The 25,120-nt window shown below is 40.1% G+C and overlaps 2 protein-coding genes across 3 annotated transcripts in view; both read left to right on the plus strand.

The window, feature by feature from the left end:
- Positions 1–1,070: 1,070 nt before the first annotated feature.
- Positions 1,071–5,210, plus strand: LOC126868197 (GRB2-associated-binding protein 2). 2 transcript variants are annotated; one of them, XM_050623434.1, is made up of 7 exons: positions 1,071–2,032; positions 2,374–2,502; positions 2,587–2,773; positions 2,898–3,179; positions 3,243–3,950; positions 4,032–4,156; positions 4,229–5,210. In XM_050623434.1, the coding sequence occupies exons 1-7, from the start codon at positions 1,952–1,954 to the stop codon at positions 4,472–4,474; spliced, it is 1,758 nt and encodes a 585-aa protein (XP_050479391.1). In that variant the 5' UTR covers positions 1,071–1,951; the 3' UTR covers positions 4,475–5,210. The 2 variants fall into 2 exon arrangements, with proteins under 2 accessions (XP_050479391.1, XP_050479390.1); XM_050623433.1 differs by having other exon boundaries at positions 1,109–2,032; positions 4,017–4,156.
- Positions 5,211–6,478: 1,268 nt separating this feature from the next.
- The window catches only part of LOC126868190 (uncharacterized), a 92,061-nt gene continuing 73,419 nt past the window's right edge, over positions 6,479–25,120 (plus strand). The window contains exon 1 of the mRNA XM_050623411.1: positions 6,479–6,835. The gene's annotated coding sequence lies outside the window, so the exon portion shown is untranslated. The remainder of the gene's footprint in view (positions 6,836–25,120) is intronic.

The raw sequence follows: 25,120 nt of genomic DNA on the forward strand, positions 1-25,120 counted from the left end.
TAAATATATATAATATATAAATATGTATGTGATATATATATATATTATATCATATTCTATATACATATTGTACACACATATACAGGTACACGTGATACACGTGTAACGATATTACAATATTACAGTGATTGCGGAGGAATCACGACTCTGTTAACGAAAGAAAGCTCAATGTATAGAGGTATATACATAGATTATCATAGAGAATAGGGCAGCTGTGAAGAAGATTTTCTAGGTGTTAAGAGAGATCGTATACATACTTAGATTTTGGAATCGCCACGTCGAGATCGAATGCGATGTGGAACATTTCGAGTACGCTAATCGGAGCAATTATTCGTCCAATGGAATAGATATAACGAAACCGAAACTCTATATAACGAAATCCATCTGTACACGAGTCTCCGTTTTATACCGTACTTACGTGTCAAATAAATGTACTTGTCTGTAAAATGTATCGCGACTCCTTTTGTACTGTATTGACGCGACTTTGATAGCGAAGCATTCCATGTGTAAACGTGTTTGTTATATTTATTGTAGAATGAACCCCTGATTTACGCTATTCGTTTTCATCTTTTTACGACCCCATGTACATGTTTCGTTTCAACAGCTGGTTTGCGACACCGATGTTACCATCGCGACGGAATTGTATAGAAAAAACAAAATATTTAATAAACGATTTATGGATTATTCGACTTCGGTTTCTCTTTGTAGAATGGCGAACGTGACCTCTTCAACAGAATATCGCTAATCAGAAATGAAAGCCAGGTTTAAATATCGATCGGCGTCTACCGCGTTAAGTACTGAATTGCAAATTAGCCGAACGATATACCTCGGCTTTGCTTGTTACTCGTTTATCTGCATACTAGTACTTATTAATCATTGTAATTGCTTAGAGTTGTTGAGTTTCGTGTGTCTAGTCGTTGTCGGTTTGCAATTAAATATGACAAGACGAGAATTTGTTCTATCATTCGTTATAATTCCGCTTGTAACCATTTACGCAAATAAGCTTAGTTAATTGTATCGATATGTTTCTTGTTTTGACGAACGTCAGTGTTTATTTAACCGCAAGAGTTCACGCGACTTGAAGTCGCGAATCGGTCGAAATTTCTGGAATGCAGAATGATTCCGCCCGTAATCTGAATACGTGTCATGAATAGCAATTTGCGAGAAAGCAATAGTTTATAATACGGAATCGTACAGAACAATATTTATTATTACATAGATTTATTTAGTTATTTGTGTATAGATGGAATTTTGACACTTATATACAAACAAAAACATATACATGTATATGTATGTTGAGAGACAAGATCATGTTTAACGCCGATCTTGAAACTTCCTCGGTAATTCCTTTGTTCGCTTTGTTGAATTACAGTCAGAACTTTCAACTCGAACGCACCACTGCGCCATTCATTCAGGTCACGAGACGACGATGCGTCATGTAGCTCTGTTAATCAAATGAATCCAAACAAATTTTCATAACACGAGCAACAACTTGATTCTCCGAGTGATTCAGGATTCGATATAGACTGGAGCGTCTGATTTTGCCATTTACAGCTATATAGGCCGAGAAAAGCGTGTGTCATCTATGATGGTTGACATAGCTTGGCATGCGTGGCCAAGATGGTGGTGGTAATGGAGGCACCATGACGATAGTCGGATTTCTCTACGTATCATCGTCCCGCTTCGGTGTTCCTCTTTAATTCTTCTGTAGCTCCTCAGAGGGTGTTTATCGTTGATGATGCGCGTTTGTGGTGGAACGTTGTTGATGTGTTAGTTGTGCATCATCGAAGAGAGATCGCTAGATGGTCGGTATATCTGTGAGATTGCTGCTGCGCCGTCCGAAAATAGATAAATGAACGACGAGCGTGCCATCCTTGTTGTCGGTGGTTCCACGCACTCTCTAACAATGCACAATTATTAAAAGGTTCATAGCCAACATCGGGGTGTAGGAATGGAGGTACTCAAAACCAGCCAGGAGATTGTGCACGAAGGGTGGCTCATTAAGTCGCCACCTACCAAACTTTGGCGAGCGGTTAGTATTTCATAGAACAATAACAAATTCGAAATTCTACTCGGTTCGTCAATTTTTTTATTGTTTACATTTTTAAATGCTTGTCAAATCGCTATGTCTACATTTGTTCGTTGAGCTTTTACGAATTCTAACCTCGTATGCTGAAAAATGTTTCATAAGTATGGAATGTTGTGATATTTTTATCCAAGAATGTTAATGTTCTAATTACTTTTTCGCTTATATCGCAGTGCAGACAATGTTTTATGCTGTACACAGTAATTAAATTTAAATGACAACTTAAATACATAGAATTTATATATTCCTTTTTAAATATTTTCTACGATACGTTTGTTTATTTCCAGAGATGGAGGAAAAGGTGGTTTGCTCTTCGACATAGTGGAGAATTACCTGGACAATATTTTTTGGAGTATTATACAGACAGACGTTGTAGAAAATTAAAAGGTCGTATTGATCTTGATCAATGCGAACAGGTAGTTACCTATTTGGAGATCTTTATCCTGACTTACATAACTGAATTTGCTTATGTCTTAATATTCACTTTTATTTGCAAATAGGTGGATGCAGGCTTAAGATTTGAAAATCGCAAGCAAAAATATCAGTATATGTTCAATGTTAAAACACCAAAAAGAACTTATTATCTAGTAGCAGAAAGTGAAGCTGATATGAATAAGTGGGTGGATGCTGTATGTCAAGTTTGTGGTTTAAAGGCCTATACTCAAGATGAGGAGCAGCAATGTCAAAGTACATATTGTTATCATTTGAGATATCTGGAACTTAATAAGATTAATAATATATATCAGATATATATATATATATATATATAAGATAATAGGATTTTATACAATATTATTCATTCTTTTTATAGTGTTCCAATTTGAAACACAAGAATCCCCACCGATTTCACCTACTAGTACTATTTCGGGCCCATACATTCCTATTAGCGAATGTATTTCTGGTCGACGGTTAAATGATACTAGCTCCCTTAATTCGGCTTTGGGGCAAGGACCTGAACATTATGATGCCCCAAGACGATTGGCCCCATCCCCTTCTAGATCTCCTACAACAACAGATGCAGAAAGTGTTTTCACCGACGATGAATGGACTGCTCCGGTGCCTAGCGTGAACTGGGAAACTTTTCCTTCCTCGGGTAAATATAATCAATATATGTTTTTAATTGCACTACGTGAATAACATTATATTTTTATAATAGGCGAATCCAAACAACCGCATAGTTCGAGTGATGCCGAAATTGGTTCTTGGAGTGTTCGAAAACGATTTGGGAAATTAAGAATCGTTGACTCCATTGTACCGCCTTCTGTAGAAAAGTTACCAGCACCTCCTAGGCCACCAAAACCTCCTCATATGTTACCTGAAAATCCTGGTCATAATTATTTAAATTTAGATGGTGCTACCGAAAGCTCAAAACCTACAACTCCAGCGACTCCTGCGCCATCGACTCCCGCAACTGCAATTGTAACAGACGAATCATATGATTTTCCAAGATCTCACCAACCTGGAGCACCCGAGTCAAGCACTATAGATAAACATTTTTACTCCAATGCTGCTCCAAGTAATGTCGAAGATACACGCGTATTCCGCTACGACTTTCAGGAAGAGGAACCGTCGAGTCCACGCTCTGAGAGTTCAGCAACTGCTACGTATTCAAATTTACCAAGTCCACTTGTGCGAGATAATTCAACTTCAGTACCAACAACAGTGGCACCACCGCCGCCAGTTGTTTATCGGGAATTAAAACCAGGAAGAAAAACTAGCGATTCTACATCGGTCATTAGTAATGAAGCTTCTCCAGGACCGACAGTGTCAGTTTTGGAAATGAGTTCTGCCGAACACTCTCCTGCCGAGCCTCCGAGTATTAACAGGAAGCTTAAACCTCCATTGAATAAATCTCCCGTAGAAGGTATGATTATTTACATTTTCTTTTCCCAACCACCATATTTGAGAAAAAAAATTATTCATATTATAGGACCTTTGCAATTAGCTTCTCCACCTGGAAGAGGAAGAATTAGAGCGGCTCCTAGTCCTACACCTCCAACTCACGTTCATTCGAATCGACATCAATCGACGTCAGATGAAGATAATAATGCTTTCGATGATAAAGAAGAGGTATATAAAAATATATTTTATATACCTCTTCTTTATAAACATGATTGTATTTGACATAAATTTTTGTTTCAGATATACTATTATCAAGATCAAAACACGTTTATTCCTGCTTCGAATCGACGTCTTGTTGTTTTGCAATATCTAGATCTCGATTTGGAAGCAACAGAAAATTTCACTTCTTCGAGTTTGCCACCAACTCAGTCCCCTCCAAACACAACGGTGTATAAAACTGTGGATTTCCTGAAAACCGAAGCGTTTAATCGCACTCGTCAACGAGTCGAAGAGGAGAGAAAACAATGTACGGATGAACTGGCATAGCTTTGAACTTTGTTTTCTAGATCTTTCAGCGTAACGAACAGGAAGAATAGTAGGAACGTAACTTCTTTTTTGATAATATTGTTATCATTTAGTAATACTTCACGATATTACAAAATTGCGATTCCTACGCAGTATTTAGCGATTTTTTAAGCGCTTTTTAAATTTTTATGTTTGTTATTGAATCGAAGATTATTTGAAATCTTCATTATTGCGCGATTATATATCATAGTTGGAAACCGAAGAGAGCAATATTCAATGGACCAAAAATGTAATATTAAAGTTAAGGCAGAACAATGAAGAAAGAAGAAAAATAGTAGTTTCGCGGAACTCGTATCAGAATTTGTTAAAGAATTTTTAATTAGAAGAGTAAGTATTATTACATTTAGATACGAACTGTTTTTACATAGATTTTACATATGTCTAAAATGAGAAAAAGGCATTTTAATCGTAAACTATACAATGAATTACGGATGTATGACATCGCTGAAAATTTTAGGATATCCTAATTTTAAGTATAAAACAAATAATATGTAATATATTTTCAAAGTGCCTGAAGTTATTGTTTTTCTTTTTTTGCTAAGGCGATGAGTTGTTTGTTATTGCATGGAAAGTGAAATATCATATTTATGGTTATAAATATGGTGTGAATGTATAAAAATCGTTTTACAACTATTTTCTAGGAAATAATATTTTGAAAATTTATGTTCTTTTTTGACATATATTCTTTTTTGACGTTTTTAGATGTTTTCTTTTTAAGTATAATTTTTATTATAATTATTAACAGTGTACTCACTGTACCTGCTGAAACAAATCTATAATGCGTGGTAATAGAAATCTTGGCCATAAAATTACAATGCAAAAAAGACATGCATATTTTTTAACAGCTACTAAACCACAAACTGTATGTTATGATTACATATGTTTACATATACATATATGTATTAAAAGTACGTGAAGAACTATATATTTTATGTATAAAACACACACACACACACATGTTTTACTTTTATAATAGCTATCACTTATGGTATTTACTGTAATTTTTGTACCAATGACATTTTTATACTATTGACAAGTTGTTTGTCAGTATGACTAAAAAGAGATATATGTTTACCGGGGTTTCAATTACCTGTAGTGAAAGAAGGAAATTAATAGAGTATATTTAGAATGAAATTTTTAAGTTTGTGTAAATACACTTGGTTCTGAAACAAAAAATAATTTCCCACCAAATTTAAAGGCTATATTAACTCTTGTGCGATTCGTACCATCCAGAAGTAAATATCTATATTTATTTCCAAAGATTTGTATATTATTAAAAAAAGCTATCTATCTCACCATATACGACAAACAATTTTTCGATTATAAACGGTTAGCACAATTTATTTATAGTAACAAAACTATATCGTATATTTACGCGATTAAATAGAAGTAAGTTTTTTTATAAGTAATCAAATATAATAAGTATGTTTCTTTGATTTCTTTTTATGACATAGTTAAATTTGAATTTTTATTTATTTCAAATTCGAAAATTTGCAAATGTGTTAAAAACAAAAACATGGAATAGTAAGAGAGTTTTGAATGAAGTATTCGCTGTGTGTACTTGCTATAACATTTTTTTTTTATAACAATTCGTAATCGTTAATGCTGACATACATAATACTTATGTCCGATGAAACACAAACAGTCATTAAGGATAACATTTATTAATAGTGCGGATTTTTATGCATCTATAGGAAATTTAAAATTGCAAAAATGCACATAATATGTAAAGATGTCCAAAATACAGTATTTATTATAATATTTAACAAAATATAAAAATACGAATTCGCATAAAACTCCGTATTCTATTTATTATAAGCAGAATAGACAAACCTTTCATATCTTTCGTTTGTATTATCGGTCGATAAGGTACGCTGCTATATCGACTCGGCACGGGAAGGTCGTGAAAACGTTCAGGGATATGCTGTCAGGTTATTGGCCTGGTTGGTGCTTGGTGGGACCGATGGAAAACAGAGCCTCATTCGCTCGCTAACCGCCGAGCGTGCGTTAGTTTTGTTTGTTTTCGGGCTCGTCACGTAAGTACATTGTTTTCTTCCCTCGTGAAACGAAATTGCATCGTGTAGTATCAGAGGCTTTACGCGTCGCGACTAACAATACTCGCCGGGGTGAATTTTCTTTCTTTGTGTTAAATTTGTGAAGCATCGAATCTGTTGTGTTTTTATCTTTTTGACTGTTTTTATCGAAAAGTGTGATCATCGACTTTGTGCGACCAGCCTGTTTTACTTTTGGAATCAAGGCGAATCCGACGAACTGGAAGCCACTGAAAACAATCATAGCGGAACTTCGAGTTTCATTTTCAAGGTAAGGACCCGCCAGTTTTGTATACATCGCAATGTATATATGATATATGTATGTCGTAACTCTAGTTCCACGTGATGATCGATCTGCTGCCACTTGTTGGCGATGAAAATGTCTATTGATTGACGTTAATGAGAGTTCAACATCGATGAAATTACACGTTGTTTTCTCACGTAGGAACATAATTTAATATGTTACAACGAGTATAATTCGTTAAAAGTAAAAATATATTTTTACGTAATCTTTTTATCCAAGAAAGGATCTTTCGAAAGTATCTAACCAAAACACGAGTGTTAAACTTCCTATGTTTCTTTATTGAATACAGGAAAACAGAACGAAAATATTTTCTCGGGTAATTATTAAGCTAAATTTCATAATTCTTCGAACAAATAAAGCGAATTCAAAGTCGAAGGTGGCTCGAGTATATGGCGTGTGTAGGTTTCTCGGCCACTTGTGGATTTTCCAGCTAACCAACTGAAACGATATACGTAATATGTAGTCGCTCGGATTACCGTTCCTGTGACCCTCTCGTCGTTGCAGCATGACACTCGTCACGAATATCCGGGTGGATATTTAACATTGTTAATATCTTATTTTCTCTGTATACGCACGTATTTAACATACATATCATCATCTCTAGATTTATTAGAAAAAACGAGAAGAACGTTAAAGCACGCGAGAAGGATTACCTTGAGGTGTTCGTTTGAAACCGCAGCCATTTTATTACTATACTAGTATTTTCTTTAATATAAAGAACCTGTCAACGAACATTTTTGCGCCCGTGCAATTAGTTTCTCAAGAGTAAATTTCAACTGTTTCGTCAGGCTAACAATGTTTATGGTTTCCCTTGTACATGCAACGCCAGCTCGTTATGCATGCACATTGTTGTTGCGTTATTGGCGGTTATTGCGAAGCGCGCCGGAGTAAGTGAGAAATTCTCATGCACAATAACGATCATTATCGGTAACGTTCTTCGGCCGAGCGTAATACAACGCGTGCATTCTTTTCTCGACTTTCGTAATACTATCCTAATAAAAAAGTCGAACTTGGGTACTTTTCAATGAAGCTTCGTTTTTATGTTTTATGTTATTTCGTTATTATGTAAATTTTCTCTTTTTTCGAACAGATGGCGTTAGATAATGATTTGAACAAAGTCGATCTTGGATAGTTTTCAGTACAGATTCATTCGTATCTTACGTTTCATAAATAACAAATCTTTCCTTTCCTCAGCCGGATGGCATAGAACGAGAGGTATGAAACAGTTTTGAGAAATCGAAATAGGATAATTTTCAATGAAGTTTCATTCACGCTTTTCATTCCATATTAAGTTTTCCGTTTTGCAAATGCGTGGCATCAAACGAGTAGCGTTAAACAGATTCGAAAAAATCGGTCTTGGATAACTTTCAACTACAGTTTCGCTCGCATCTCGCGTGCCACATTGAATTTTCCCTTTCTTCAAAGAGCTGGCGCCAAATAGATCTGCTTATCTCGAAAAGATGAGAGAAGATGAAAAGCACTTTGACTGGAATGATCGACCGAAAGATCACCAGCCGCCTTACGGAATGCTCTTTGAACTCGGTCGATCGGAGAACGAAAATGCATCATCGGAGAGCACCGATGAAGAAATCTCTGAAAATAGATACGCTTCGATAGCCGCTGCTTTGAATCCCATTAGTAGTTTGATAACTCGTCGTCCGTTTGTAACGAAAAAAAGAAAAAAAATAAAAAACCTAGCTTCGTTCGATATCGGTTTCCTTTTGGGGGTTCGTGGTGCCTCGTTATCCCGATATCTCGAGCGGAGCTGTTGCCTCGCCAGATTCTTTTGTCAACCGAATACAAAGTTCAGCGTTTTCCTTCTATATCTTGGCCAGAAGAATAAACTGCCAACACATTATTCCGGCTTTCTACCAATACGCCCCATCGAACTGGTCGCAGGAAAGATATTGAAAAGCTAGTCTCACAAAGGGGTTCCAGTTTATTAAAAGCTCACGGGCAAAGAATCGTTTTGAATCAAGCATTCGCTGTTCTCCTGCTTACGTACTTCTCTTTTTCTTCCCTTAGAAAAATAATCTTGCCTCGTGTAATTGGAAAATACACCGTTTGAAATGGTTCGTGACGAGTCGATTCGATCCTTTCCGGCTCTTTCGTTCGATTTTCTGACCGACTCGTTTCTAGGAATCGGAAGCTTTTTCGTTATATTCGATAGCTGTCCTATTATGTTTTCTTAGGACCGGTTTGTGCGTCTCTTACGAGGCTACAGGTACCTAACGTTGACCTGTGAAAACCACTATACACGCTAAAAACCAGGATTTATCTATGCGCATTCACTCGAGGATCATCCGGTCTTAATTTTCTTCTTTCGGTTCTTAATTTTCACGCAGTACCGGACTAACCGAATTTTCGAGCTGAGAAGAACCGACGATGCTACTAAGAATACTTGTTTTGTCATTCGAGATGAAATGCACGTTCGCTGTCCGATGTCTCCTTTCGATTCTTGATTTCACCGCGAAATAAGCCTGCGGCTTCAAAGTAGTCTGACGAACACATTAGAATAATCAAACATACGACGATCAGACGAGAGAAAAAAGCGTGATAGTTACTTCTTGAGTTGAGATCTTTTGATTTTAACGTTGCTTTATGACTAAGGAAGAAGCTTAACGTGACACGATGAAAAATGAAAACGATCGGTTAGATCGAAATATGTAAGTCATTTGAAAATAGCTGATAAATTGAAGAATTTTGAATGAAAGCCAAGGATACGCAATAATTATTACAACGAGCAATATTTTAATATTACGACTTATAATATTTCAAAACTTTCGTTTAGTTCCAAAGCCAAACAAAACACAGTTTTGCTAACTTAACTGCTAAATTTTAAAACTGTTTTCCTGTAAAAAATAGGAAACGTAACTTATCGTATCCTTCTCCCATAGTCTTCGTACAAATTCTTACGAGATGCGCATCTCGGTATTTAAATTATTTCATTCGTCGGGAGGACAATTTGTCAGAATGTCGTAACCATATCCTAACACGTGGACGTAGGTAAAAAAACGTGGTCGCATGGCTGCAAGCACGTAACTTGTCGCAACGAGAAATAACGATTAATGAAGGCAATTAAGCGTCGTCATGTCCGTCGTCGGCTGTTGCGTTTCTACGTGGATCATTCGTCGCGATCATACGGTAATTCGTGTTATTTGCAGATCAACACGCGTTAGCGAATACTATTCGTTCTCCATGCATTATGCAACGAATTGTGTCTTCCGCGTAGTATGGCGCCTATCGGCTATAGTACAATACTATAGAAAGTATAGAATCATCCGTTACATTGTTTCGGATTTCTTCAGAAGGAAGTTCCGTACGGCACCTGAGCTTCCCGATTGTGAGAAATCTGTCGGCATTGAAGACTGGCGCTGAAAAAATGAGAGACGTTCCGGAAGAGCATCGTGCTATTATACTTTTCAATCGCGAGCGTTTTATTCTCGCGCAGAGAAATATTTACGCTGCTAGCTAGCATTATCGGCAAATTCTCGGTAATTTTCCTTCTCTTGGTATTTCACATTAGAAGAAATTACAGATTCGTAATTAAATAATTAAGAAATAAAAGCTACGAAAAATATTCGGTTCGTATTAAATACAATGCCTGACGAAATTTTTCAACATTTATTAAGAGAAAACTTTCATGTATATAACGTCGATATAACATACGTATCGATTATGACCACCCGTCTCTCTTTACAGCGTTAACGACCTTTCGAAATGTTTCACATGTAACGCGTGTAATTATGTACGTACATGAAAATTTTCTAAATAAATGTTCAGATAGTTTGACGAGCCACCGTACGTTCATCAGCGTAGTTTACAATTCGTATAAACTGTGTGTTGCGAATTATCAACTAAAGAGTAATCGGTCAGGTCAAACCGATTGGTCGATATCGCGTACCTCGAATGACTTAAGGCTCAAGGTGGAGGAGGTTTAATAGGTCGAGTGTTAGAGCAATCTAGCACTGTATTTGCACTTGTTGTATAAAAATAAAGTCTGATGTTATGAACACGGCGGTGGTAAGATCTTGTTGGGGGTCAAGTATTTCACCCGCACGGTACGATGTCTGATGATGAACTTCCTAGTATGTTGCTGATTCTCTCCCCCAGCCGTTGGGTCTCGTCCGTCCCTCGTACCTTCCCGGCTGGAATTTTTCCCGGCGTTTTTTTATCTGACCCCGGAGTCATTAGGTTTATAGCTCGGGGAGGACATGTAATTCGGAATTTCCTAAAAAAAAGGATAGAGCTCGTCCGAGCCATAAACGGACGACCACTCAAAATTCCGAACACTATGAGTGGATTAAACACTCGTCTGTATGGTTAAACAGAAATTCGATTTGCATCTTGTTCGGTGTTTTATTCGGACAATGAGTTGCACAATTCCGCCGCTGCAACGCGTTAGCGCCTTCTCCCCTTTTTCCTTGTTTTTCACGGTGACCACGTCTAGCCCGATATTACGCATTACACGCCGCTGGCTGCTGCAACAGGCAGGAAACAAGTCAGTTAAATCCTATGTTCGATCGATTTCGAGTCACGCTATCGCGACACGTGAGAATTTCTTTTCATTTCGCGATCTTCCAGAGTGAGAATTCTTTATTCAATGGCATTACGTCCTCCTTTTATAAATAGCCGATCAAACTCCACATTCGGCAAACGACGGATTCGCATTTTTTGAATTCTTAATATCCCGCCTACTTTAATCAGCGAAGGTTGAATCAACGCGACTCGACGACGTTCGAGCTATTCCGCATAAAATGATCGATTGAGGAGATGGAGTGGAAAATGTAAGTGCCAGGAGCAAAGGTTAAGTTTTTACTAATAAAAGACGTTTTCCCATTTTCTTGTAACTTTGTCGTTTACTACTCTTATTCAAATGAAATTCCACCAAACTTCACCGCGAAATAAATACATTCTACGTCAAGAGATTCAATTTAAGAGCTACTTTGAAAACAGAATAACGCGAATATAATTAAAACGGAATATTAACATAATTTCATATAATAAGAGGAATAAGATTCTTTTCTTCTTATATACATTTCTGTGGAATAACAAATTACGCTATAAAATAGTTACTGATATTTCATACGTTCACGAATAAATATGCTCTTACACTTACGGGTTACGATATTTTATCATTTTTTTCAGCATATTCCACTAATAAAATCGATTCTTGATATTTCTCAAGCCTACCTATCTAACTATCGTTTACCATCTGAATCCCTCGATCGAAGAATTTTCTATAAAATTCCGCGATCTTGTTTGCAAGAGGCTTTCGCGATGATTAAACGCGAACAGCTATAGTTGGTCAGGAATCATGCACGGATTCATCGTGTTGGTGGAACAAAATGCCGCATTTTCGTTCATTTCTCGCTGTTTCCGGCAGGCGTGTCCCGAGCCTGATATTACGTGTAGAGAACACGCGTACGGTTTATTGCGTTAGACAGGAAACCGAGAGAAGAGTTATATCGGGTCGACCTGGTTTAGGCGTGCCCTATAGGCGCCTCGGTTGTAGAGAAAGAGAGTGAAAGACGCTTTGAAAATGTCAGGGACTAAAAGTACGGAGAACGGATACACCGGTGACGCCACAACGAAATCATCGATTATTTGCGTTCGTTTCGAATTCACAGAGCTTATTCATTTGCAGCTTAGCCGCTTGTTTTTCCCGTCCACTCGATCGGTATATCATCTGTACAGCTAAAGCGTCCTTGGAATCGTATGCTTATCGGCTGTAGAAGACGGGATCATCTGGAAGTTAATGATAGATTGGGTGGTCTTGCGGATGAAACTGTGACACGAGTTACCAGCGTGTACAATCTTGTTTGAAAGTATTTGGATATCTATTGGTTGCGTTCGAAGTTATTTATAATTGATTCTTCACTTATTTGTTTAAATTATAGCATAATTGTAGATGTATAAAAGATATAGATACGTTATAGACAGATACAGAATGGTAAGAAACAAAGTAACGATAGATAGAAGAGGAAAAGTAGCGATATGAACGTGAAGATTCGTTGCGACAGTCGTCAAATGAAATCTAATTTAGTTGTACGTGATATAATCGAGGAGCTTCCTACTATAATGTTAAATATATAGGCTTCTTACAATTGACAAGATTTCAAACGAGATAATAATTTCGAAAGATTTACCAATTTCCTAATGATCTCCCGCAGAGTTGCTTAAGTTGCGATTTAATATATGTTAAGTTACGATATCAAATATATGGGCTTCTTATAATGCAAGATTTCAAACGAGATAATAATTCTGAAAGGTGTGCTAGTTTCTTAACGATCTTGCACAGGTACTTCAGTTTTCGTCTAATATTTATGTACGAACGAGGGGTGTGCGTCAGAATGAGTTTATCGCTCGTCGTTCAAATATTTGCGTACACGTGCGCGCCTCGGGAATGCCGACAGATACAAAGCCGATCGAGGAGCGAGAGAACGATTAAGGGCAGTCGCGTGCTGTTCGTCGGTTGAAAAATTTATCGCCACCCGACCCACGCCACGGGCACAGGTAGCGTCTCGTGGCGTATGAAGTTTCGAGTCCGGAGGCGACAAACGTTCCGGAATGTCGTTAATGATCGTGGCGCGCACCGTGTGTAGGTGTCTGCGAGGGTTTCGTTCCGTTTTTACCTTCTGTCACGAGGAAACTTTGTTGCTAGGTGAAACATTCGTTGGATAGCACCGCGAATTTTCAGTCGAAACTCGACCGATCGTTGAACGCCAGCGAACGGCTCGTTTGAGAAAGGTTGGTCAACTTTGCACGGCCCACGGCAAATTAGTTTTCGAAGTTAACCCTTAAAAGCTATCGTCAAAGGAAATCACGTTAATGGATGAAATTTCAGTTCGGTATATCTTCATTTATTCGTGGGATCGGTAAAGTCAAACGAACGCGATTCCATGTTCTATCGTTATTCGATACGAGACGAAGAATAGAACAATTATTATTACTTGACGATAATAAAAATACAATTCTTAAGGCACAAATCTGTTAAATGAAACAAAGAATCTGTAGATATAACGGGTATCTAATATCTCGGATATGTCGGAATCAGTTGATCGAACGATACGAACCTATCGAACTTCTTAACACAAATCCGTAATAAGGCGACTAATCGATCGTTGGAAAGGCGTATTCGATCAGATCTTAAAAATTACTTTAACCGAGTATATGACGCTTCGATTTGCGATTAAAGTTTCACGTGGGAAAACGATTCCATCTGCATCGATCTAATACGAAAGAATACAGAACGAAAGCGTTTACCGCGCGACAGACACGTTCGTTACGAAATCTAGGAGGCAGGCGAACGCAGGCAGACGCGGAAAATGTTCGCGTAGTCGTATTCCCTAGTAAGGAAGACTCGGTGCGTTGCAACCGGTCGCCGTAGCTGCGGGCTGCGAGCAAAATAGAGCGTGGAACGCGCACGAGTTATCGCGGATCGTGGCCGAGCAGATTCGACGATCCGCGAGAGTCACGGAGAAGAAGGAAGGCCCTCTGTCGTGTATCCACGCGTGCAATAACCGGTGCACGCGAACGTTCGTCTTCGCGGCGAGTTTTCTTCGATCGAAACTGGTTCGCGGAGATAAGGTCTTTAACCTTCCTTATAGTCGTAGCGTTCGTAGTCAGGATCGGCCTAGGAAAGGAGGCAAAAAGAAGGGTCGGTAACGAAGCCGTTCACGGTGAAAAGCCGCGCTTTTGCAAGCTTCTTCTTCGTCCTCTTCGTCGCCGGCTCCGTTGTCGGTTTTTACGGCCGATCGTAAAACAATGTAACAACGTTCGCGCGCTGCTGTGCCATTCGCCGATTCTGAATATATACAGTACAGAACGCAGAACCTTGTTTTATCCGAACTAGTTCGAGGACAGAGACCAATTTAGACATCGAACAGTTTCAACGATACAACTTTGATACATGTCCCGTTCGTCTCTTCTTATTCAGCCAGACGATTCGATTATATTTCTTAGTGAAAAGATCTTGGCATCTTTTCGTTTTTCAGGATAGTTTCGATTCTAAGAGACTCTAAGACATCTTCGTCTATCGTAAATATCTAAACCTCGTTACTTACAGTTAGGTAACACGAGCGATGTTCAATTTTCACGAAGCAGATGATTTGTTTTGTACGAGTTTATCCATCATATAGGAACGACATTGACGACGTTGAATCGAAAGGTAAATTTAAGAAAAATAGCGTTTGTAGCGTCGTTCCTATCATTTGTATCATCGATCGTTGACTCTACAAGAACATGATAATTATTGCCTTTGATCATTAATTTCTCTCTATTTTATACATTTCGCTGATAATCGCGTCATCGTTAATATAAATCTATCAAAGTGTTCCGACACCCTCGCGAGCGGTATTCGTTACAAGAATTCTCGATAATGCGTACTTTCGTTAATTTCTTATTATTCGTCGATTCTATAAAATGATTGGTATCGCTTTTGATGGTTAATCTCTCATTGATTTCTCATTAATTTCTAAATTTCATCGATATTCGTGTATTGTTGTTATAAATCGATTAAAGTGCCTTGTACCGATGATCGGTAATGCATATTCGTCGTGTAACGGAAGTTACATGGTCGATCTTAATCGGTGTAAAAGAGGCACATGTATGAATTCGTACAGATGAATTGCGTACTAAACGAGATTGTAGCGTAAAGCCGCGAATCGACTGGCGTTGGAATAACCGCGCCCAGTCTCTCTCTCTTTTCAGCCTCCTTCTCCGTATTGAGTTTTCCATCGTGAACGGTCGAGTCCGAGGAAACGAGCTCGTTTCACGGTCAACTGACACGTTTCAGCGAGATGAGGACAATTTGATCACGAACTGGCAACGAAACATTTCTCGCTTACGTAGCGTATCGTACTACAATATAATTGAGCTACTGGTTTCGATGGAGGTTGTCACTGTTCGTGGACAAAGGAGTTTTTCAAAGCACTCGATCAGCCTCTGCTTCGACTTGACTGGCTTCTAACATCGCGTTCTATTAATACTTCGTCTTCGTTGAACGGTTGAGGAACTACGAGTTATTTAGTTGTCGTTGCTGGTTTATGCCGCGGTCCGAGTAGTCTAGAAAGGTGTTCCCGAGCGGGTCAGTAGCCTAGAACGATTCCTCCGGCGGCTGGATGGAGCGTTTGCGTTCGGAGAAAGTTTCGAAACGAAGGATAACAGTCGACCACGCCGGAAATGATACATACTGGCTGTTATTTCGTCCTCGGCGGATCAACCTCGGTTTTCACCATCACGGAAGATGTACCGTCGTATTTCTGATACTCTGGTCACGAACTCGCGTCTTTACGAAGAAATACAGCGAGCTAGGGTTATTTGAGTTACTTATGGTCCAACATCTTAACCCTTTGCGGCATATTTCTCTGGTGGCACTAGCAGCTAGTCGAAGCAATAAATATTTACTGCCCGCCACAGCGGCGCCGTCAGACTTTGAAGACAAATAAATGCTGCCACTGTGATGGCAAATTAAAAAGGAAATTCAATCTTGAACTTTGCGCGGAATAAACCGCCGAGCATATTTTTTATAGAAACTAACGTACTGGCCATAGAAGAATCTTACAGAATATATAGAAGAACTCTTTACCTTGTCAACAAACTGATAAGCGAAGTTACGTATCGATTTTAAAAGTTACGAGAAGTCGAACATCTTAACTTGTTTGTAATGTTACTTCGAGTTTCCCTAGTTTATTCTCGCCAAATCTTTTTTCGCGAGAAGCATCGTCGACGTCCGTAGTCGCTGGTCGTTGAAAACGTTGTCAGGCTAACAAGGCTTGGCCCAGTTTCCTCGGTTTGTGCTTCCGATTGTCGAGCCACGGGATTCCATTGAACAGCTACTGCGACTCGGTCGGTTACTTTCACGATGCTTCAATTGGTTTTGCTATTAATAGCGAACGCGAATATGTTGGAACAATGAAACACGGAAGGTGGAATGGTCTGGCTCGCCGTGCTAAATGCGACCCAGTGAATCGTGTTCTCGAGTTCTCCAGTTCTTTGTGCTGTGACAGGCGTTCGTTATTAAGGATGTTGCAACCAGATGATCGAGAGGACGTTGCTCGAAATCGTTGTGTTTAACGAGAATATTTCAGTGCACTTGCGAGCGAGCATGGTTCCGTGACGAGGCAACCGATCGGCCTAAATGATAATACACCGGGTGTTCCTTTTTTCCTCGACCGCTCGCGGCCCGGCGATCTATCATTGTAACGCAAGAGGGAAGCAGGCAAATGCACGCTGGATAAGATCGTTGATACTTGTTCAACGTGATTTATTATCGTACGCGTGCTCCAATTTATCAGTTGTGTCGTCAAAATGGAGCAGAGTCTAACGGGCACGCTCTGTTTCCATAGTTAAAAGCAAAACTGTGGCTCGATTAGAAATCGAATCAATCATCGCTCGAAACAATTGCGGAGGATCTAATTCGATATTTCGAATGCTCCATGTTTTCCATATTTAACCCATTAAAGACCAACCGTGGAAATAGTATACAGCTTGGGTGGTATGAAATACTGGAAATCGAAAATAACGCAATTCAAGCGTAGCCTGTGGATCTTCGTGTAAATTCATATCGTTGAGGATATAATTCAAAGCATAGAATCTTGGTAGAAAATTGTTTTATCTACCAAGCATTGTAGAAAGTATTATATTTTAGATGCTTTGTATATTTTGTCATGTTATGATATACGTTTCGTGTAATTTTGTACTTTCAAATTTCCTGTAAGTGCGTAAAAATCCACGGTCTACTTATATATATATATATATCATTTTCAAGATACGAAACATACATTTTTCTTTAACCTTCGGAATTTCTTTTCGTAACTACAGCGTTAGAAATTATTAAAACAGAATCAGATACTTTTGTCAGTCTGTGTATATAGACCGAGCAGCTCCAGAAAAAGCCTCGAATTTGAAATACACCGCGTGAAATTCCGTTACGCTTCCGCGATCGTTCATTATATGGTCACCGAGTAAGAGGATCGTTTGAGACAATGCACGAGGAACGTGTATGTACAGGTATCGTGTTTTCGTGGATACCTCGTGGCGCGATCGGTTCGGTTGGTTCGATCGCGTACGAACCATCGAGCCACATTGCTCAAACGTATTTCATTAGCGGATTTCATTAGGCTAATTAGGCCCTCTCGTTACCTGCTCGTCCGTAATTACGGCCGCGGAAACGCTTCGCGGAATCCGTGTAAGACAGAAAATCTATGTAGACATTCTGATCTCGTTCCAATTTTTATTCACTTTTCTTCCATCGCGCGTTTTTTCCCCCGAGTTTCCGTCGCTCTCAACGTTTACGAGTATTTGGACTTTTCAAATTGTTGAAAATACAGTACAGTGGCTCGTGAAAGTATTCGAACACTCGTACGAGTCTTTAATCGAGAATTAAATTACGAGAATTTAAATATTTTGGAATTTCGTTAGTGTCGTTATGAGACTCGACTGTCGTTAATTATATTGGTAAATTTTGAAACAAAAGTGAGAATTTCTGAATATTTGATCTCAGTTAAGGGTTAAAGAATTACATCGGCGGTGAAACGTTCCTAGAGAAACGAGATCGTTTCTCTAACAGTGAAAATGTAACAGATATAACGAGTTACACCCGGTGTCCAAATACTCACGCACGCCAGTGTACGTCTATCGATGGTTCGTTAGCGCGAAGGTGCAAATTACAAACGACCCTGGATCTGCGCACTCGAGAGTGTTTCCACTCGATTCGATGAAGTAGGATGCGTCTCGTGGTTGAAATTATTTAATTACACTGCTATCGATTATCGGTACCCAGGGGCGGTTTTCCACACGTGACACGTTCAGGTGGCGCGCGCAGGTGTAACCTCGTCTCATGCGATTCGGCGGTTGGACAGGTGCAAAAAGAGCGCGTGTACCTGCGTACACCTTATAACCTCGATTCGTTCTTCTTTTTCCGACCATGGCGTTTTTCACCATAACTCTAGATTTCCCTCTCGCGGGCAAATAGGCTGTAAAGATAAGCGAGATACCGTGCGAAGATGGAACGCGGATCGCGTTACAGCGTTCAACGGGTTCCTCTATTCGCGCGGCCGACCGACCGGTAATTTTCGCAATTACCGGTGTAGTTAGCCGAACTGTTTAATTAACTGAAATTGCGCGGATCCGTTAGCAGATTCGACGAGGCCAGGGAGCGAGGATCGAACCAAGAGGAACGGCAGGCTGTTTGACTTCGGTTCGAAACGACGATGCGATCTCGTTGGCCGATGTTTAGAAAGCGATTCGCGTATCTCCGTTCATTTTCTCCGTGATCGTAAATCGCAGCAGAGAGCCTTTCCTCTGTATTCGCCGAATATTCGAGCGCAGCGTTTCTCGCAGCCCGCGAAAATACAGTTTCTATATAAATATCACTCGAACCCGTATACCGGATCGGTGAACTTCGCTTATCCAGCTACCGGCCAACGAATGAGCCTTCGTTTAACAGTAGCTGTTTACAGGTCGTTTGCTTGATAGAAATTTGTAAGAGTTAAGTAGGTATTTAAAAAAAGAAAATTTACATTGTGAAATTTAATTTACATTTAATGGAAGGGCTTACGATAAAAAGGAAATCGAAAGGATATTTGGATATCTTAAATTTCTGTTTGATACGTTTCAATTACAAAATTGTCATCATAGTCGCAGACTTACTGCAAGTAACGGTTCTATAATTTCACGATTAAACACAGTTTTTTCGACACGATATAATTACAGATACACCTAGAGTGACCGTGCAGTACGAGGAGTATTTTGTTTTAGAAAAATGAAACGTATTACACGGGAATTAATTCTCGATCGAGTTACATCAAGTTGTGATATTAAATTCATATTAAAGTAATATTTAATTCATATTGAATCGATGCCATCGATGATCTCTATTACGTAAAATACAAAATACAAGTTAAAACGAAGTAGCTGTTGTAGAATCAAGAAGTAACTCGATCCAAACGTTTGTGGTTCACCTACGATGCAACGATACCGATTGAAAGTTAAAAACTTTGAAGATTCTTTCGATTCTCCGAGAAAAGACGAACACGGATAAAAGTTGCTTCCATATAAATTCCGCAATTATCATTCGGTTATCTCACGATCTACGTTCAAAGCTAGTTCGTACAAATGGCAGTTGAAGCGTGTGTTTATCTGGTGAAACGTGGTCGTGTTTCGTCGCGTCTACTCTCGTCTACTGGTACGCGAACGTGCAGACCCGGAGAAGACTCATCGACGAGATCGCGGACACGAATGCAATGTGCACTGGCCCGCTCGGCCACGCTCTGCTTGTCCTTGCAAACGCGACTCGTTACGATGCGTCTCTCTCCTTCTTTCTTTCTTTCATTACCTGTTCCCCTACCCCTTCCTCTACCCCCTTTCCTTCGTTTGCCATTCTCCCACCCATTGCTATAACCCTACGTTTTTATTTTTTCTCCCTTGCCAGAGCGGTTCGGCCTTCTATCCAGATTGCGTGCGCGATTAAAATAACTCGTGTCGTCGACTGGTAACCTTATTTTACCAGTTTTTCTTTCGTTCCCGGCGATACGTTCGTCTGCCGCGGATCAATCGCGAACGACGAATACATTTGCATAAACGAGTTCCCTCCTAGACGAAGAGAACACCTTAAAACTCGTGGCTTGGCACTCGTCCACTGTACAGACTCTTTCGCAATGTTGCCTCGACGTACGCGTTTAACGAGTTCGAACGTAATACCCGGTAACCGATACTTTAGGAGAAACGAGTTCCTTATAGCCGGTGTTTGGAAAAAGAAAAGCTAGACAGCGAAGGAAAACTCGTTATCAAATGAGATAAACAAGATCATTCGTAAATGCTTATCTTTTCGACGTCCGCTGTTACGCTAACGGTAAGTAGTAATTTCGTTTAACTACCTGGTGTGGAAAGTGGCACGGCGCAGGGCAAGATCGCGAGCACCAGCCTGAATCTGGTACAAATATAAATATCCGAGAGGTGGCGAGGATTCTCGTAACCTGAAACCGCCCACATCCTTTCCACGGCGCACTACCGGTTCTCACGTGAGAAAAGCTTCGAAAGGGTTGTTCCTGGCAGCATAACTTAACCCTATCTATCGTTCGCTCCTCGTATTACACGCAGACAAATTCCCTCCTGTATTCCGAAATTCCTCTAAACGAGTAGTAATTTAAAATTGGTATGCGAGACGAACGTAAAATGAGTCGATAAGGAATGATGGACGTTTCACGTGTCACAATGTAGAGAGATTGCCATCCAGTTTGTCAACGATCGTTGCATCCGCGAACTGGAGCACCGCTCTCGTCGATCACGATCCGCGGTTTCGAGGTTTACCGCAAATTCGATCTCCGGCAGATATCGTTTTTCACAAACGCGCGACGATGCGAGCAGGAAGGCGGTTGCGAAACCGCTCCGGTAAATTCGACGAGGCTCGCTGGCATCCTGTAAGGGACACCTTTCACCGTACGAATATCACGGTATCCGAGATTTTACGCTGCTTGTTGAATACCGTAGGTGAGAGGTTAAGCTTCGGGTCAAGACACGACAGCGAGCCATGCTACGAATTTACGCCAGCGTTTCCCTTAGAGTTGTTCGGACGATTTTAACCGTTTTGATTCTAATACGACACGTATAAAATGGCTACGAGTCTACTTATTTAAATAATGGTTAAATGGTCACATCTTCGGTCGTGTTATCAAGCACAAAAGCATTTGAACAGCTATGAAGCTCATACTACTTGCGTATTAGCTTTGTTCAATTTAGCGTTGATAGAGATATATGTATAATATATGTTTCAAGTATTCGATAATACGTGTCATATCTTCAAAGAAACTATTGTTTCCCATATCATGTTACAATTCTTTTTAATCCTATATACATTCGAAACTTAGTTCAAAACTGTCCCATACTTATCTCTAGTTTACTATTATCAATAATCTGAAATTGAAAGAGGAATAAGGGCTGAAAGGGGAACGGTCAGATCAAAGGGCCAATCTCTGAGACTTCACATCGAACTGAACTTTTCGTTCCATTCTTTTTGCTATTAATATATAAAATCGATTATTCTGTACGGGTACTTAATTTAATACGTAGTAACGCATCAAAGTAGACACGTCATAATCGGTCAGAAGAATTTATGATTACGTCCGAAGTACAAAGGGAATCTTTGAACGCAACCTATCGAGTATGAACGATAAAATGTAGAGAAGGGTTAAAAAAGATAATTTGAAAGTTTCGGAAGAAACAAGACAGAAGAAACTAGGGACGAACCTAGCCGATACGTTGTCTTCCTCCATCCATTAAAAGAGCCATGGATTTCTTTTTTGTGGCCCAAGCACAGTCTCGCGAACTTTATTGTCTTGCGGCTCATTTTGTCTCTAGCAAATACCAAGCAGAGCATGTTGTTTTTCTTCTTGGAAGTTGCTGAACAACTTGGTCGGATTTCCCTGGCGGATAAGCGCGTTGCTTGTAAAGTATAAGCGGTTGCAGGCGAAGTCGTTGTCCTAATGCAGTCAAACATACCCGACACTTCTCTTTATTTTCATTCGACTCGAGGCCCGCGTTTCCTTCGTTGCTACCCCTTCCTCACCTCTCTGACCCTTATAAATTCTGGCTCGTACACGATCGTTAAAGCGTAAGAAGAAACGGGTTTTGTTGGCCCGTAGGAGGAAGCCTGCTAGAGGCTTCCATTACCGTTGTAAGACTACGGGCTCAGGGCCGTATTACGCAAGAGGTCCGACGAACTCGACCAAAATCATGTTATGTGTCCATCCCCCTCCTGTCGAATGGGATCCGGACGAACCCTTCTCTCTTTCCCTGCACGAGTGCGTTCTTCCGATCAGCTCGAAGGATATCGCCGCGTGCGAATCGCAACGTTTTGTAGGGCTTCCGGTGTTTTGCAACACTTTTGTCGAAGGGCGAATCCCCTCGCAGAAGGATCTTGCGAAGATTAACAAGGACGAGTTTGTAACACGTAATTAACTGGGAGGGATGAGGTGCGGCGACGTACGAAGGAAAATTTAAAAGTGGCACTGTTATATTTTTGTAAGATTCCAAAACGGATGATCGTTAAATCGTTGCCAACGCTGTGAGAAAGCACGTGGTATTAGGTTGTCCGAAAAGTGTCTTTCTTTTACAGACACGTCTTTTACAACGACGCGTCTTTATACAAACATGAAACCTAATCTGTCGAACGTTGTAATCTTTATCTTGATAGAACAAAATGGATCATACGTAATTCGATAAAATAATACAAAACGGAAAATGTCGTGCATCCATTATTTCCTAATAAAACGAAAGAAACCTTTCGGGCGACCTAACAAAACATCGCTAATGATCATATAGAAGTTCCAGTTTGGAACTTTCTTTCTTGACCACAATTGTGTGTAAAAATGTTCGTTTGAAACGTTGTTGTGTATATAGTATATATATGAGATTCCACGAGTCAGAAGGTTGCACAATGTCGATGCTGATATTAAATTGGTGCGTACGAAGATTCCACACGACCATCTTTTGGTAGTAAAAACGTAAGATGTAGCGTTGTAAAAAGAACGACTATATAGTCGAAACAAGATCGCGTTAAAGGAAATTGCGCGTTGCTGATCGGCTGGATCGAAGAATAGTTGTTCGTTAAGGGGTTAATCCGACTCTTGGATGTCATCGCCGGCTGCGTTCCATCCGATCGTATTAATCGCTGACGAGGGTGCGAGGTATCGCGACATAACTGGGCCACGATTAACGATGCCATTCGTTGGAACAATGGGCGGAAGATGCGCGCGATGCCGAAGCGCGAGGGGGCGAACAATCGCATTAAGGAAAAACGAGATAGTCGGGGCGAGAAGAGCGAAAGCGAAGGAAACAAAAATGAGACGAGCGGTATATTAGTCGTTTCGTTTCCCGGACACTGTAGTTTGCATTTCCCTTTACATATCCAGACACTCTACGCCCACGTTCCATTCCGTCTCCCTGATCCTTTCGTCACTTTCCCTCTTCCTCTCTATCTCTCTCTCTCTCTCTCTCTCTCTCTTTCCCTTTTCTGTTAATGTTTGCCGAGTACTCGACGCGTGCTTTTCGTTGCCACGCGTGTGCAAAGGTTCGCCCACGAAAGGAAAAAGTAAAGAACAACGCGCGAACGACGCTAAGAGAATGTTAAACGCTCTTTGCACCGTTTAAACTTCAAACGCTGATTACCGCGTTCTAATTCGACGATCAATCGTCGTAAATTTTTCAAATAGTAATACTGTCAGATATAACGATGCAAAATGCAGGGTGAAATGTTGCGAAAGGTACCTAGTTTCTCTTCCTAGTTTCTCCAGATACATAGGTCGAAATGTTGCGAGTGTACAGGTTGTTAACGAAGTGAATATTTTTAAGTAACCGAAGAAAAGCAAAAATGACACCAAAGTTCTTATTTTACTTTACAACTACGACTGGGGTGGACGCGCGTGACTAGCGGGAAAAGAGTGCTGCAGGGAAACTCGAGGAGGATAAGGATGACTCGGTACGAAGATATCGATACCGACGAGGCAAATCTTCTACTCTTTTTCGTGTATTTCGAGCTTATTCGCTATGAATCTGCTAATCGCTTAGCACACATACGTGCTACAGGCTTTTAGCCAGTGCAGTATGTTTCTTCGTACTTGCCAACTTCGAGTATATTCAATCCTTAGGTGCTTTTGACTGTTTCGAGAGACAATGAGGAAGGTCTGGCACGCGATGTCTCTCGTGCCTTCGCATTTGTAAGCTATTGTTCGGAAGATTAGTAGCGTGGAAATTCGAGCGAGTTTCTAGTCTGTTTAGGGAGAGTAAACGGGGATTAGGAGAAGCAAATAGAGATAGAATTTTATCGACTATCGCAGAAGCGTTACTCCATTTCTAGATCTCATCTGTAGCGTGAAAGAGTTAATGGGCGATGTGGAGTAGTTGGTTTGGTAGTCGCGTTAGTTTCGAGAAGAGTAAGCCGCGCGTTATCGACTCGCGCGTACCTGGAAAGGACGACGACCTCAAAACATCGGAGTGTTGCCGGTGTTGAGAAACGATCGATAGTTGTCTCGGCGTTCTATCGCCTTCCAAACACCTGTATCCACGTATTTCCGCTATGGAATAGAAATCTTATCGTTGGCCATTGTTCCGGGCTACTTATCGCCTGCTCTCGCTCTTTTCCAATGCGATGGAATTTCATCGTTGAAATCCCTTTCGAATTCGAGCCGTACTCGTTCGTCACTCCACTCTCCATCGTTAATTCCATTCAGCTCTCATCCAGTTAATTACCTG

This window comes from Bombus huntii, chromosome 8 (assembly GCF_024542735.1).
Source record: "Bombus huntii isolate Logan2020A chromosome 8, iyBomHunt1.1, whole genome shotgun sequence".
In the NCBI taxonomy this organism is placed as follows: Eukaryota; Metazoa; Arthropoda; class Insecta; order Hymenoptera; family Apidae; genus Bombus; species Bombus huntii.